Source organism: Haemorhous mexicanus, chromosome 3 (genome assembly GCF_027477595.1).
Source record: "Haemorhous mexicanus isolate bHaeMex1 chromosome 3, bHaeMex1.pri, whole genome shotgun sequence".
In the NCBI taxonomy this organism is placed as follows: Eukaryota; Metazoa; Chordata; class Aves; order Passeriformes; family Fringillidae; genus Haemorhous; species Haemorhous mexicanus.
Genome location: NC_082343.1, coordinates 77738092 through 77754171, shown reverse-complemented (window position 1 = coordinate 77754171; position 16080 = coordinate 77738092). Strand labels below are relative to the sequence as shown.

The following is a 16080-nucleotide window of genomic DNA, read 5'->3' as shown; positions in this document are numbered from 1 at the left end:
GAGACTGCATCTCATCCCAGCTATCTCTTAGCCTGTGAGTGTCTCTGAGCTGGGAGTCTGGCTGCCATCCCTCTGGAGATGCCCAGCACAGGCTGGTGCTTGCAGAGATGCACCCAAGTAACAGCATCATTTCTCCTTGCTGCTGCAGTTGAAGAAAACACTCTAAAGTAGATACATCTGTAGTTGCTGCTATAGATTCTTGACCCCACTCAAGTTTTTTTGAGTGATCAGAGGGTACTTCTATGTCAGCAAGTAGCTCAGCCCAGCAGGAGCAGATCAGCAGTTAAAACCTTGGCACCAAGTTCTCTGTGCTCCCTCCATGTACCCTTCCCATTTTTTGCTTTGGGCTAGGTTTGTTCTGGTCCTCTGGCTCAAATGTTCCCAGTGCTCAGATGGTACAAAGCCAAAAGACCAGTTATTATTTTGCACCCTTTTGCTGCCATTAGGAACTGGAGCACAGCTGGAGCACAGCTGGAGTAGAGCTTCTGGTTTGACTTGAATGCACGCCAGTCCCAACCTACAGCCTAAAGTGACGTGAAGGAGGTGGCAGAGTTGCTTCAAAATCACGATATGGCTCTGAACCAAAGTGCTGCCCTCAGCCTAGTGGGAGGCTGGCAAAATGGGAATTCCCCAGCACAGAGGCTGGGGGGAAGAAAAAGGAAAAACCAACCCAGCAACCTTAGTGGGACTGGGTCATAGCTCAGCCAGCAGGAATGTAAGGCACTGTGCTGCTGTCCTGGCTGAAACAGGGTATGCCCTGACAAAAAGGGAAATGTCAACAGAATGAAATGAAATGAGATGAAAATCCTTCCTTTCATTGCTGCGGATTTTGTCCACTTTTGGTACAGGCCATTAAAACTGTAATATAGTTTGTCTGTCAGTATGAGTGTCACTGGTGTGTGGCCTCTGACATGCCCTCGTTCTGCCAGACCTCCTGGCAGGATGAAGGTGAGGCACAGCTTGCAGGCATTATTTCTGGTTCCATCTTCCTGTGGGCCCAGCGTGGTGAGAGAGGGGGACTGGGAGCTGTGGCAGTGTTGCAGTGACACCCTGTCCCCAGAAGGCTTGAACACATTCAAAAACATGTTTGCACAGGTAAGATTACAGACTGAAGAAGTTTTCCATGTTTACTTAGTGAAATTTGCCATTTAAAACAGAACAAGAAGAGGATGATTAGCCATTAAATGTCTGTTTACTGTGTTGAGGTAAACAGCTGGTTTGCAGCATCTGCTTGGGTCAGAGTCTATTCTGTGCTTTTCTGAGGTGCTTAACCCCATGCTTTCCTGACCAGTATTGAAAAGTAAATGGTAGGGCTGTTTCTGGTCACAGTGGAGGAACCTTCCAACCTAAGTTTACAACTAAATGTTTTCTATAATACAAACTAAGTACAGAATTTCTCTCAAATGTATAGATAAGCACAGTTACACAGGCTTGACCTGTGCTTTTAACTGGCAGTAATATCCCCTGTCATATTTTTGGTGAGGCAGAGCTTCTCTGTCACCCCTTCCTTCTTACTGATGCAAGCCCACCTCCTCCTCTTTTAAACCCTGTCACACACTGGATGTTCCTTGGAACAGGAACGGGTTTTATCTTTGTGTCTTGATGAAGGTTGAATGCACAGTTATGTATAAAGAGATCAGTTTTTTGCTCATTTTTGGCTCATATAATTATCTCTACAAAGGGTGTATGGGGGCTGTTTATTGATGCTGTTCTGTGTTGCTGTATGTTTGACAAATGGGGCTGCTTTTTCCCTTGTAACCAGATTAGGAAGTGCAGTGGAATGTAAGCAGAAGTGATGGTATGTAATGTAATTATTACCTGCAGATGATTCTAGAATCGGTTATTTCGCTGTACCTGATCTTGTCCTGGCTTTGCCTATATGAAAAAATGTAACCTGTATGAACTCTTTTATAGGAGGAGTAACAAATACTGCACAATATCAAAATAGACTCATGGTCTATGATCCTAAGCAGGTGAGTGTCTGTGTTATATATGTTTTGTTTTGCTTCAAATAGATCTCTTGGCAAATACATGCAAAGATTTTGTAAGGCTGAAAGTGCTGGCCATTTGAATTAATGGTGTTTTAAATTCACTTTGTACTGATGTGTGAGTTTAAGAGAGTGATGGAGACCCTGACAACTTATTATGTTTTTTAAGCCTGTAGGAATTAGAAACATCCTAGGTTAAATACAGAAATGTGCTTTAAATCCCCTGTATTTATCAGTATTTATTTTGCTTCTGGTTTTTTTTTTGTAATCCAGCAGCCTTGGGCAATGTATACTCAAAGTCAGTGTTCCAAAACCGCTCCTTGTCATTGGCATTTCTGTTTTGAATTGCATATATGGGCCTTTTTGTTTCCTGAATACTTTGAGAACTGTACTACCTGGCCATGACTTACTCTGCTGACTGCAAGGGTGCCTATCATTTCATTACCCAAGCACCTAAAATATCTTTTAGGGATTATTTCATGCATAATGTATGTGTTTTGATTAGGTTAGCACAGCTCAGTAACCATTTCAGAGGGTTAGGGCATGGTTATGCCCTCTTGCTTGTATTAGGAATTAAAAGTCCTAAGCTTGCAATCAGAGTTGCATAGCCTGATTTACACCCACGTGGAAGAGTATTGACTTTTCTGATTGTAGGATAGGGGCTTTGATTGCTGTATTTGGAACAAAATTGTGCCAGGAGATACTTCCATGTGGTTCCCACTGCCTATTTAAAGCATAGCACATAGGAGGCCTGAAGCAGAAAGCAGGAGATGACACACCTGCCTCTTTCTTTTCGAGGTGCAGTTTTGTCATTGACTACAGATGCTGACTGTCCTAAATCCAAGTAGCAATGTCAGGCTGCAATCCTACTTTGCTTGTGAGGGGGACACATATTTGGATACCCTGTCTCTATTGTGTTCTTTCACTTGGGATTCTTCACTTGCTGATGTGAAAGTTACACCCCAAATTACCGGCGCTGGGGCTGCCTCAGCGTGCTGCGCTGACGGCGAGGAGCCCGGCCCGGCGCGTGAAGAGTTACAGAGGAATTGTGCGCTTGCATTCTTCAGACGACGGCTGCTTCGTGTTTGTACACACAAGCTCTTTTTAAAAATTCTGCTGGCATATTGTTTACGGTGGGTACTGGAAACCATCACATCTGCTCGCATCTCGCGCGGAATCTCAATGGCTCCATCACGGAGCCCCAGCGCCCGCTCCTGCGCACGGCCTTTGTGGCGAGTCGATAATGCCTGCCATCTGCCACCGAGCACACAGCTACCTGCCAGCAAGCCGCCTGCGCTGACCTCTGCTTCCCCACCGCTGATTAGTATTCACACGCCGCCTTATTAGAAATGACCCTGCCAGGCCCCTCTGTTTCGCTGCCTTTGCAGTGCTTTGAGGCTCACCTGGCAGGCACTGCAGTGGAGGAAGCTAAAGATATAATCAGGGGATGCAGGCAGGCTTTGCAAAGCAGATGGTGTCTATAGTCTGGTGTTAAGAGACTGGACTACTAATGCAAACATTAATGCCTAATATTCAACTATTACACATTGAAATGTATAGCTATATGTTGTGGAGGTTAAAAGGCAGAAGGCTTAGAGACTCTGGAGTTGCTGCACACGTATCACAAAAAATTTCCTCATGGGTTTTTAACTTCTTCCACTTAAATTAATCTTATCCCTTGCCAGGTTGTTTGGTTTGGTAGGCATAGCAGGAGCAATTGTTTTCTAAGGTATTTTATACCTGCTTTAATCCCTCATCTTCCATGTCTTCCTGCCTCTCCCCTAAACAGGTAAAATTCTTGAATATTGTTAATGAGTAAGAAAAATATGCAAAGGGTTGGAACTTTGTAAGTTGCCACAAATAAAGGGTTGACATTAAACCAAATGAATAATTTCAGAAGATTCTTTAGGAAATTATTTTTCCTGTTGCTTTATTCCCCAAGGATAAGATCAAATAAGCTTCTGAATAACAAAAGGCAGAAGAATCTCTCTTCTCACATAACAGAGCTCATTGGTGCAGATAATTTTAGCATTGTATACAAAGGAGACATTTAATAGTCTGGTTTAAGGAGAATTTGCTACTCAGTTATAAAGGGAAAAAAAAGACCTTTGAAACCTGATGAGCTAGACAAAAAAAAATAGAGCAAGAAATGCCATTAAATTAATGAACTTAAATGTGAGAATTATACCAACCATGTGTTGAAAGTCCACTATGCTTATTCAGCGTTACAGCCAGCACACGTGTTTGGCGTATGACCAGAACCAGTATATGCACTTGTGGTTCCTGACCACAAGTACTGCTCTATTCTTACCCTGACCAAGGGTAAGAGTAGAGCAGTACTGTGCTGCTGTTCATTGCACTGGCACTGTAGGTGTGCCTTTGAGCAGTGCTGGACAAGCCCTCTCTCATTCCAGAACAAGTGGTTAAGCCGTAGCCCGATGCTGCAGAGGAGGGTGTATCACTCCATGGCCGCTGTCCAGAGGAAGCTGTACGTGTTAGGCGGGAACGACCTCGACTACAACAACGATCGGATCCTGGTCCGTCACATCGACTCCTACAGCATAGACGCCGACCAGTGGACCCGCTGCAGCTTCAACATGCTGACAGGTGAGCACTGTACAAAAGGGGAACTGAAACATTTTTTCCCTTTAGATGCCTTTAGTCTGTGGAACTCCATGGCTTTGTGACAAGTGCTTCCAATTTAGGGGCCACTGTTAGCCAAGGCGGCACTTTTCATTACAGTTCTGGCATTCAGTGGTCTACAAAACATTTGTTTTCGTACATTGTACGTTAAATTTTGAAGAAGTTGCAGTTAAATTTCATTTAATTAGGCAGTCCAAAATAATTTGTCATAATATTACCAGTACTGTTTTTTAATTCTCCAAAAGCTTGCTTGTGATATTAGTTTAGCTCCTGGTTTGAGTGTACAAGAGGCTGATGTGTCTTTACCATGTAGCATCGTTTTGTAGTGGTTTCTGCTGGCATTATAGGGCAAAGCTTTCACTGAAATCTGTTAACTCTTGCTTATTTCTAAACAGTATCTTCTTAATAAATTACCCAAAAAGACGTGTCCTTGTTAGAATTCTATCAAGTCAGAAATTAATTGAGCACTTAGTTAACTACAGGATCTGTAAAGTTCTTCTTGACTTATTAGGAAGAACTGTTACAGCTGGAACTTGCAAAACACTGCACCTCACTGTCCCTGCTACCCGGTCCACCAAAATTTACCTCCACCTGATACAATTCCCAGATGTAGTATCTCCTTGAATCCCAAGGAGAAAAATAGAATCATAGAATGGTTTGGGTTGGAAGGCACCTTAAATATCATCTAGTTCCCAACCACTGCCATGGGCAGCGACACCTCCTATGACACCCGTGTTGGTCAAAGCCCCATCCAGCCTTGAGCACTTCCTGGGACTGGGCATCCATAACTTCTCTGGGCACCCTCACCACCTTCACAGTAAAGACTTTCTTCCTAATATCTAGTCTAAACCTAGTCCCTTCCAGCTTGAAGCCAATCCCCCTTGTCCTGTCACATGCCCTTTTAAAAGTTTCTCTCCAGCTTTCTGCTAGGCTCTCTGCTGGTAGTGGAAGGCCACAGTTAGGTCACGCTGAAGCATTCTCTTCTTCAGGCTGAACAGACCCCAGTCCTATCAGCCTTTCATCCTAGGAGAGGTGCTCCATCTCTCTAATTAACTTGGTGGCCTCATCTGGACTTGCTCCAGCAGGTCACTATCATTCCTGTAGTGAGGTCCCCAGAGCTGGACACAGCGCTCCAGGTGGGGTCTCACCAGAGAGAGCACTCACTCACCAGAGTGGAGCAGAGGGGCAGAATCACCTCCCTGAACCTGCTGGCTACACTTCCAGACAGGCATGTGACACATTCTTAGAGAAGCACCAATAGTAGAGTTGCTTGGTTTCCAAGTCGGGCCATCAAAGTACCAGATGGACACTAGGGAGAAAGGCATAGATTAAAAAAGAATTACACATGGTCAAACAGAACTAGTTTTTTATGTGTCTTTTGCTCACTAGTTGTTTATTTTATTATGTGGAGGAACTGACAGCCTTTGAGAAGGATGTCATCTGATTTGCAACTGCAAAACCCTGGCACTGCAGGCGCCCTCTCATTCTGGAGCTGACCCTGTCCCACTGAATGCTGTGAGGCAGCCTCCTCTCTCCACTGCCTCCAGGTTGTTTTCACAACCTGCGCCTTAAGAAGCAACCTAAGCATTTCTTTCTGTCAGTACAACTGGCAGTAAATGTGCTTGGTGAACTGTGTAGTGCAGATGTTTTTTAGGCTGTATTTTTCCTTCAAAACTTCCAAACTTGTTGGGAGACCGTTGCTATGGGGATGAACTTGGGCAGCGGCTCCTGTGATTTTCACCGTACTTGTACCTGGAGGAGCGGGGCTGCGCAGGTGTGGGCAGCACAGGAGGGGCACTCAGTGGGGACCGTGTCTGTCACCTGTGGCACAGCCACAGGTCAATGGTCCCCTGCACAGCCACGTGAATGCTCATCTGGGCAGCACCAGGCAGGGCTCCTGAAGAGAGCAAGGAACTGCCCCCACGCCTCACCTTCACTCTGACACATTGGGAATTCTGAAACAGTCAGGTCACTGCCAGGAGTGTTTGCATCCCATTTCAGAGCTCCAGCATTCGGTGTTAAAAGGGTTAATTAAACACTGAAAGTGGTTTCTATTTCCTTCTTTGCTTTAGGTCAAAATGAGTCTGGAGTTGCTGTCCACAATGGTAGAATATATTTAGTTGGTGGCTATTCGATTTGGACAAATGAGCCTTTGGCATGTATCCAGGTGAGAAATTCAGGTTTCTTTTAAAGTCTTTTCCAATAATCTTGCAAGTATAAGTTTTGCACAGTTGTTATTAAAAAAGGAAAATACATGTGAAGAGGAGAGATTAAGGATATTTCTTATGCAGCTACTGAACTTGCATAAACAGAGAGGAAATACTGTAGAAATTAAAAGTATTTCCAGATGAGCCAGTAGATGCAATTCCTCTAAGATATTCCAGTAAACCAGGGCTGAATTGTCTTTCCTTTGGCAAAGTTTGGATAAAATAATGTGTACATATTCACCGATTACACAACCAAGTTCAAAATTAAAAGGGTTGCAGAAATGGATGATGGGGCTAAGAATTTTTCAGTCCATTCTGGGATTTTTCTTTTCTTTCCAAGTTGTGTTTCTGAAGGGCAGTCAGCGTTACCAAGTCGTTCACTGACCAAGTGCAGTCAGCCTGCTACCTGCCCTACTGCTTACTGCCTTAAAGCTTCAATGGAAGTTTTTGATCCCTGCCCCAGGCAATAGATTGTCCTACAAACTCATCTGCTGTCCCATCCTTTATAAAAGCAGCTCACCCGCAGATCCACAGCTTTCAGGTATTTTGGTACAGAAATTAGGAATTCTTATCTTTCTGCATGTTTCTGAGTGAAGCAGTTCTGCACCACAGCCACTGCTTTGTCACCAGCTGGGCAGTTAAAGGCAGAAATTCCTGTTCGTATCTCAGTTTCTGCACTTTTGCTGATAAACGGCATTTTTATTAGCTTCCAACTTTTTGGATTTTAGAATTTCACCTCCAAACCGTCCCATAAGACTAGAAGTTAGGCTTAGCATAAGAAGGGAGTATATTAGGTTGCCAAGCTGCTGGTCTTACATTGAATCTGTAAAGAGTAAGATAATGCAAGATAAACAGTTAAAAATATGTTCTGGTCACTAGTATAATTGTGTTTTAGCAAGTTGTTGGATACCACACCAAAAAAAATATTGGAAAAAGTCATTCAGGCTGGCTTGGATATAGCTGACATATAATGCTTAGATGGAGTAATAGCACGGTGTAGAGGTAGCAGCTGTGCTCCACCAGTGGGCTCGTTTATAATCAACAGGTACTCTGCAGTATTGCACCTGGGTTTTAATACGGCTTAGTGACAAGCAAAAATAATCCTGGGATCTTGCTTTCTTAAATGGACATTTGTCCACATCCCCAGACTGGTTGTGAACTGGCAGCCTGCCTGACACAGTACCCACATAAAAGGGAAAAGAAATATAATGAGTGATTTGGCAGAGCTGTGTGTGCTGTCCCTCCTCAGCTCTTGGCAGTGTGCCTGGCTTTAACCAGCAAAACTAGCCCTTTTATCTTCCAATTGAGGAAAAGTGAGGTTGCTCTCTCCTTTGGAAGAAAAAATTCCACTTTTTCTTTACATTTCTTTACTTACTTTAAGTCAGTCATTTATTTGGCATTCCCTTCTTCCATAGAGCTTCTGTGCCCCCTAAATACCTTGGAGCTGGCAAATGATTTGTGCTCTGTGCTAACAGGAACCCTTCTCTGCAGAGTAACCCACTTGCACGGCCGCACATTCTCCTGCCAGGAAGCAGGATCCAATGTCATTGTTTGCTCCCGAGTGCCTGAGCACTCAGGTTTTGGGTTGGGTGATGAGAACAGCAAATGGATCACCAGATCCATAAATAATCTAAAAATTATCTGAAACTACCTTTATGCTGGGATTAATAGTGAATACATGAGGTGGGTGCCAGCAAATTTTTCAGCTTTCTTTTGTGATCCCAAAAATATTTTGTATGCGTTGCCATGCAGGTGCTGGATGTCAGCAAAGAGGGGAAGGAAGAGGTATTCTATGGGCCTACGCTCCCCTTTGCTTCCAATGGAATAGCAGCCTGCTTTCTTCCAGCTCCTTATTTCACATGCCCCAACCTTCAGACTCTGCAAGTGCCTCACCACAGGATCGGCACAATGTGACACATTCCTTGCGCTTCACGGAATCAGAAGTGGAGGAGGAAAACATCGAACCCCACAGGGTTTGATAGAAGGGTTTCTCTGGGTCAGTGAGAAGAATCAATCCACTTGGGCTGCTGCTTTACCATCACACATTTGTCTCAAAGTCAGATCCCAGCAGGCGGGAAGGAAGTCCCAAAGGCTGCGTGTGGTTTTTCTCCTCGGCCTCAGACGTAGCAGCAGATGCGTGAGCGCGTTGTGCATTTCTGCTGGTGACCACTTGCTACGTGTCTTCTTCATTTCCTTATGCAACTTCGTCAGGCGTTGTGGATGCTCTCAGCTCTTCCTGGGCCGCTGCTCTTTGGAGTTTGCACATTCAGTTGTTCACCAGTGGCGCTTTCGAAGACAATAAAAAAGCTCTGTTTATGTTGACAAAGATGATATAATACTGTGCTAATTATGCAACTTTCTCAATACCTTTGGCAAAAAGAATAACAAATGTGTTGACTTCCAATTCTGAACTCCATCGTTTACAGTTTCTCATTTAATAATACTTCATTTGAAATTTAAATACTTCAAAACAGATTAAAACAAAAATAAAAAACAAACAAGCCCTATAGGATACGAGGAACAGACAGAAATTGTCTCAGCTGAAAGGCAAAGAAAATGAAGCTTCACGGTTAAACTCAAGTCTGAGCTGAATGTGTTTGTCTGAGAATCTAAAGATTGTTTGGGATGTCATTTACCAAGGTCTACTACCAAATAAATGTTACCTTCTGTCATATGATCAATTCTTCCTGACAGCTGCAGTCTTTTAATGGTGGAGATCAGCCTCTTTACTGTATAATTAAGATGTGCCATTTACTTAATATTTTTAATATCTAGTTTGCAAGGGGTCACCACATTTACAATTATCAATGAACAGTCTCATTTTGTCCAACATATGGTCCCACAAATCACTGGTCTCCAGAGGCTAAACAGGTGTAGAACAATGTCAATATTTATTTATTTATTCTTTCAGTTTATATAGCGTGTCTCCATTCCACTCTCCAGGCATATGCCAGCTCACAGCAAATACTCTAACCTGGTGTATTTTGGCTTTGCTTGGCTACTGCAGTCCCTGTCTCTTATCTCTGTGTTTTATTTACATATTGAACAAAAATGTCAATGTTTGTAAATATTAACCAAGCATGTAATTAAATCTTTCTCTATTTCTGATTTATGGATACTCTGCACTTCTCTGCCTTACCTACTGATCAGCTCCTTGCCACTGTGCTGCCTGAGCAGATCTATCAAATTCCTGCTGATGCTCCTGCTAATGCCACATGTGGAATGTGCTGCAGCAGTAGCCTGTGCCTGCTGGACAGGAACAGGCTTGACTTGATCCAGTGAGCAGCACTTTCTAATCAAAACTATCTTTTAAGGGTCTGATTACAGGGACGTAACTTGATTATCATTTCTATCTCCCGCTGGGCAGTGTACTGGTGGAACATCCCCTTTCCTTTTCCATACTTATCAAGTTAGAATGTTTTATGGTTGGGTTTTTGGTTGGTTTTTTTTTTTTGCTGAGCTTCCTCACTTTTCTTGCCTTGAGCAGAGTTGCAGCTGCACAGTCTTTGCCTGGCACACTGACTCGACTTGCTAACACCATCTCCGTGTGTGCACCAAGCACGCCTATATCTAGGCAGCACTTTTCTCTATGCTGCGTGGGAGCTGGGTAGGCTGTACATCGAGACATATTTTAATTTCTTGGTTTCATTTCTTTGATCTCCTGGAAATCTGCATGCTCTGACAGCTCTCTGAACAGTCCATTTACAGAAACTGTTTTCCTGTGTGGGTTGCAGGGCCCAAGCCAGGTAAGTATATAAACTTTGACTTAGATGTGGCTTTCAGGGCCACAAATGGAGTGCATGTCTCATTTTCAAGAGGAAGGTGGCTAAAATAATCAAAACGTGTGCAGGGGCTTTGAGTCTCATCCCGGAGGTACCACACCAGGTGAGTGATCCACTTTTGTTTCGGGGGCAGAGCCGACACTTCCTGTTTATAAAGCCCAGGGCACTTCTGGACAATTGTGCAAAGTGTCTTTGCTGTGTCTCAGCTTAGTTTGGAGACTTTTATTCCTAGGTCTCATAGCTTACTATGGCTGTTTCTAAACTGCTGCTTCTGGAGAGCAGGGGGAGGGATCAGGATGACTGCTGAGCAGTGGCAAAAAGTGGCAGCAGTGGCCTTTGAGAAGCAGAGGGGGGCAGCTTCCTTATGCAAAGCAGCATGTGCCTCTTGGTTTGAGGTCTGAAAGGCAAGAAAGTTGTTTATCATGTTTGTTCCGCCCTTTAGACACTTCTACTGCTCTCGTTGTTGTCGCCAATTGTCTGCACTGTGAATGGCAGTTTTAAACAGCTGTGCAATTCCATTATATTGGTTGGGGTGCCTCTGCCACAGAGCCTCAGGACAACACATATGCTCCTATTAGTGTCAGGATCCCGCTCTGGCTCTTAATCATCAGGCTCCACTGATTACAGAGGTCTTTCACACCAACCTCTTAGTAATTTAAGTTTTTGTGTCACACTTTCCTATCTGGGTCTTTCTGCTTCTGTTGCAGGACCTACAGGACAGATGCAGGGTGCTTTGCTGCATCTGAAGTCAGAAAATGCCTCATAGCCCTTGCCAGATGAGCAAAACCCAGTTAATTATTGCCAGGTAAGAAAAGAGAGGAGTGTGGATGCAAAGAGCAGACAGAGAGCACCCTGCTGTGCCTGAAGGGTCTCAGCTGCAAGGAGCCAGGATGGGAGAGCCAGGCTGGCTTCACCTGCTACCTGCAGCTGTGCAGGACTCCTGCAAAGGCTGCCTGGTGAGCTGAAGTTTCTGAATCATCATGTCCTCTCTCTGCCATCCTTCCATTGAATGTCTCTGGCTTCTAAAACTGCCATGGCTGCAGAATCCTGTGCATGACCTCCTGATCCACCTGTGATGTTCTAAGTTTTGTACTATTTTGGGCAGACACGACTCTGAACCCAACCTTTGTCCCTATCCAGCCTGCTGGTTTTGGTATGTACCTCTGACACAGTTTTGCTCAGTTTTTCCAAACAGCCTTAAAGCTGTCCAGAACAAGAATATTATTTCCATGCTTGCTGGTTCTGTTGCCAGAGTCTGACCATCATTGTGAGAGCAGATGCCAGCACAAGTTATTTATCCAGCTAGGAGTGTGCAAGTTAAGGGGACAAGTTGCAACCAGTGAGAACTCACTACTGCTTCAGGGAAAGAGGTGTTCTTACCAGTGAGTAATGCAGCAGTCACTGACTGTCCTATTTGGAAAACAGTGCAGTTCTGTGCCCTGAATTCCTTAGGTTTACACATTAAGGCTATTTATATCTGCAGTTAAGACTTTTGGGCCACAAGGTCTTGAAGAGCTATACTGAAGAGCTATTCTCTGATCTTTTTCAGGCCACACCCATAAAAATAATATTCTATCCTTTATATAGCTTTAATTAAGGTATATAAATATATATACTTCACAAGCAGCAGCAGCACTAACAGCCTCTTCTGCCACTTTGGTGTCTCTTGAGCATTTCACACCCAAGAGCTGACTAAAGAAACACTCTCATTTGATCAGCCAGTGTGCAGCAGTTCTGCTTCTGTGCAGTAATGTTTCTGTAATCCTTTAACTTCTAGTTGTAGCTTACAATTTTCTTCTTAGTTTAGCAGCTTTTGAGCCAAGTTCCTGACTTTCAGAAGAGCTGAAACTTCTGTAACTCTTTTTCATCTAAATTTTGCCTTCCCCAGTTACCCTCCCCCAAACCTGTACAGACATTTAGTACATCAGTTGCAGAATGGCGGAGAAACAGATAATTGAATATTCACACATGCAGAAACAACCCAGGCAGAATGTGGAACAATGTGGAAACAGGCGCGAAAAGAGGCGGCATCTGTTTATTGAAAATTAAAATGTAGAATAAATTAAGAGGGCAAGGTTAAAACACTTCATCTGCAGACAGAGTTTGTAGGGGAAGAAGACTGCAGGAAGTTTAGCACATAGACTGTGTATAAAGGACTTATGCAGTTCTATTTTTGCAAAATGAGGAGTTTTTTCCCCCTCCAAGGACATTTTATAAAGGGATAAAGTGTCCACATAAAGAATGGTTTTCCAATAGAGATGATTATATATAGCAGTTTCACAGTAATGCCAGAATTAAAATGCTTAAAACGTTAATGTTGCAATGCTTCAAGTACTGAAGAACAAAGTATTTTTAGCAATACCCTCAATTCATGGAAGTAAATGCTGTGCTAATTTTTCCACCAGTGCCTCTGCAGGTCATGCTGGGCCTTTCTAAAACAAATAATGAATTTAGCAAATTTGCATTTTTAATGCCTGTTTTGGTGTCATTCTGTAAGGAGAAGGGTAGAGCCAAGATAGTGTTTGATGGACTGACAAATGCAGTGAATTTGGTTGTAATGTGGAATTAATCTGCTGGCATTTCCAAAGGCCTATAAAGATAGTACATCTACAAATAGAGGATCTGAGCTTTTGCTTTTTTGTTTTGTTGTTGTTGTTGTTTTTGTTCTGTACATATCTTTGCACTTTGTACATTAGGCTTGCAAAAGGTTTATCACTTTAAAGCTGCTCAAGTAGACAAAAGCCATATCCTAGTCATTCATCATAAAACAAGCTTAATTATGCCAGGACATATTGACACTGCATCAGATTTTTAATCTTCAACATAATTTTATAACCATTGCTAACAGATGGGCTGATTACACTGAATTTGAGTTTTAAGTAATAGTTAAAAATTCTAAAATATGATTAAACTGGAAATACCCATTGCATACCTAATTTTCAAAAAGCTTCTGAAAGAAGGAAAACCAGAGTGCAGTAAAACCTCTTTTTTTGTTTCCTGAGGGATCGATATTGCATTTAAGTGCAGAGTTATAAAGTTCCTTAGATGACCAAGCAGTTTATGCTATTGGCAGCTCCTCTTCTGTTCAATTATAACAGATAGGCCAGGACCTTATTCTTTCCATGGGTTTGCTGCTCTATTCCAGCATAAAAAACATGAATTTTTCTATTTCAGAACCTCTTTTTTATCAAACCACGTACCCTCCCCTTTTTTTTTTCTCCATGGAAAATGAAAGCAAAGAGTAATTTAAATTAGGATGTTTCTGCTCTTCAATAACAATAACAAATGTAAAATTCTTATGAAACAGAGGGACAGCTTTGTGGGACTAATGGAAGTCACATGTGAATTCTGAACAGAAGGTATTTTTTTTCATGTTATTTTGTTAAGGTCACTAAAGGAAAGATAAGCCAGTCTTCCCTCTGCCTGCCATTGTTCATCTTGTGCTGGACATGTGTTTCATATCACAAGGGTGATAATGGGTCAGAGGTGATTGGTATCCTGAATTCTGCAATAGGGGAAATATATAGATTAAATACTGTCTATTTAGATTTCAATTCTATACATTGCAGAAAAAAAAGAGTGTTTAGTATATATACACACACATCACAAAAATGTGTCCTCTTATATCCGGGAGCAGTCCTCTGGCCACAGAGATCAGTGTGGAAAATTCTGGCAAGGCTTATGACAGCTCGGTTTTAGACAGGTCTCCCATCACCAGTATTAGCATTTCCAAATGAAAGGACACTCTGGTTACAGACTGAGTGCAAGAAAAAGCATACTGAAATAAAAAATTTTGTTAAAACTGCATTGACAGTGATGCTATAGTTACAAGTAATTAATTAAGTTGTCTGCTAGTTTTGGCTGGGGTGGAGTTAATTTTTTTCACTGTGTCTTCATAGCGATGTTTTTGTTGTTGCTGAGCAGGGCTTACACAGAGCCCAGGCCTCTTCTGCTTTGCTGGGGATAGGGCTGGGGCTGCTTGGGAGGCTGGAAGGAGACACAGCTGGGACAGGTGACCCAAACTGACCAAAGGGACATTCCAGAACATGTGACATCATGCTCAGTACATAAAGTGGGGGAAGAAGGAAGATTCATTTGGAGTGATGGTGTTCATCTTCCCACCTTACATGCTACACTGTTACATGCGATTGGGCCCTGCTGTCCTGGCGATGGCTCAACACCTGCCTGCCCTGGGTAAGCAGTGAATTTATTCCTTGCTTCGCTTTATTTGCTGCTACTCCTATTTATGGCTTTTGCCTTCCCCATTAAACTGTCTTTGTCTCAGCCAAGGAGTTTCCTACCTTTTACCCTTTCAATTCTCTCCCCAGTCCCACTGGTGGGGGAGCAGCTGTGTGGGGCTTGGCTGCTGGCTGGGGTTAAGCCATCACAACATTCAAAACTGCTTAATACCACCAACTTTTCATTATATAGATGGGTTTGAATAATGAAATCTTTCTGAATTAGGTACTCTATCTACAACTTTATTTTCAAGATCTTTTCACCATCCATTGCAGAATTTACAGCTGCAGAATATGTTCATCCATGCAGCAGTGGTATTTTAAAACAATATACTAGAAGACATCCTTGCCATCCTATAAGATTGCAATGAGTAGCAATCTTCAAATGAGTGAGGTTGCTTAGAGCCTCATCTTACCTGACCTTCAGTGTTTCCAGGGATGGAGTGTCTACCAATTCTCTGAGAAACCTGTCCTAGTGTTTCACCATCCTCATAATAAAAAAAATTTATTTCATATATCTAGTCTGAATCTACCCTTTTTAAAACCAAACTGTTCAGTGTAAAATACTATAGAAAGGTTTAATTTAAATGATGTTTATTGCCTTAAGCAGCCTCTACACAGACAGCATCTAATAAGATATATATATATTTTTTTAGCTTTTAGGTTTTTCTATATTTTAGTTAAAACCAGCACTTTCTTCGCTCCTCCTGACTGGTTGTGGACTGCTGCTTGGTATATGCTTGGTAGGTCAGCATAAACTAGCACTCTGCAAGTCTTCCTCTCATTAATATTATTGGAACTATCAGTCACATCTGCCAATGTCCATACCACCCATCAGATCCCCCATTTGGCACTGGTTGATGACTATGGTGCAAAATGCCTTGTTTCTGTTTGCATTAACTTTGTGACAAAGAAGAATGATATTTTCCCAACTGTTTAAATTAGTTTCTCATGTTCCAGGAGCTGCTATGCATTTACATGAAGTCCGGTTGCTTTTTCAAAAACCTCCAGCCACTACAGATAGTATTAAATATGTCTTTAATAACCTACTGAACACATCTTTAAGTGCTTCATTGTAACACCTGGTCTATCCTTTAAAATCACAGTTTCTACTTTCAGGAAGTAATACTACAGTCAGACATCTGTTCTGGGATCTACTGTGTGGTAGGACTCAAATTTCAAAAGCATCTCAATTAATTTCTTTTGGAGAGGGGTGTTTTTA

At 42.6% G+C, this 16080-nt stretch overlaps 1 protein-coding gene across 6 annotated transcripts in view; it reads left to right on the top strand.

The window, feature by feature from the left end:
* KLHL32 (kelch like family member 32) overlaps positions 1–9515 on the top strand; it is a 121658-nt gene extending 112143 nt beyond the window's left edge. For 5 of the 6 annotated variants that reach the window (XM_059842429.1, XM_059842427.1, XM_059842428.1 and 2 more), the window contains 4 exons: positions 1915–1973; positions 4403–4595; positions 6704–6798; positions 8591–9515. In XM_059842429.1, the coding sequence (XP_059698412.1) occupies positions 1915–1973; positions 4403–4595; positions 6704–6798; positions 8591–8752 (509 nt within the window). In that variant the 3' untranslated portion in view covers positions 8753–9515. Of the gene's footprint in view, positions 1–1914; positions 1974–4402; positions 4596–6703; positions 6799–8590 lie in introns of those variants that run through there. The other variant, XM_059842430.1, reaches the window with a different exon arrangement.
* Positions 9516–16080: the final 6565 nt, after the last annotated feature.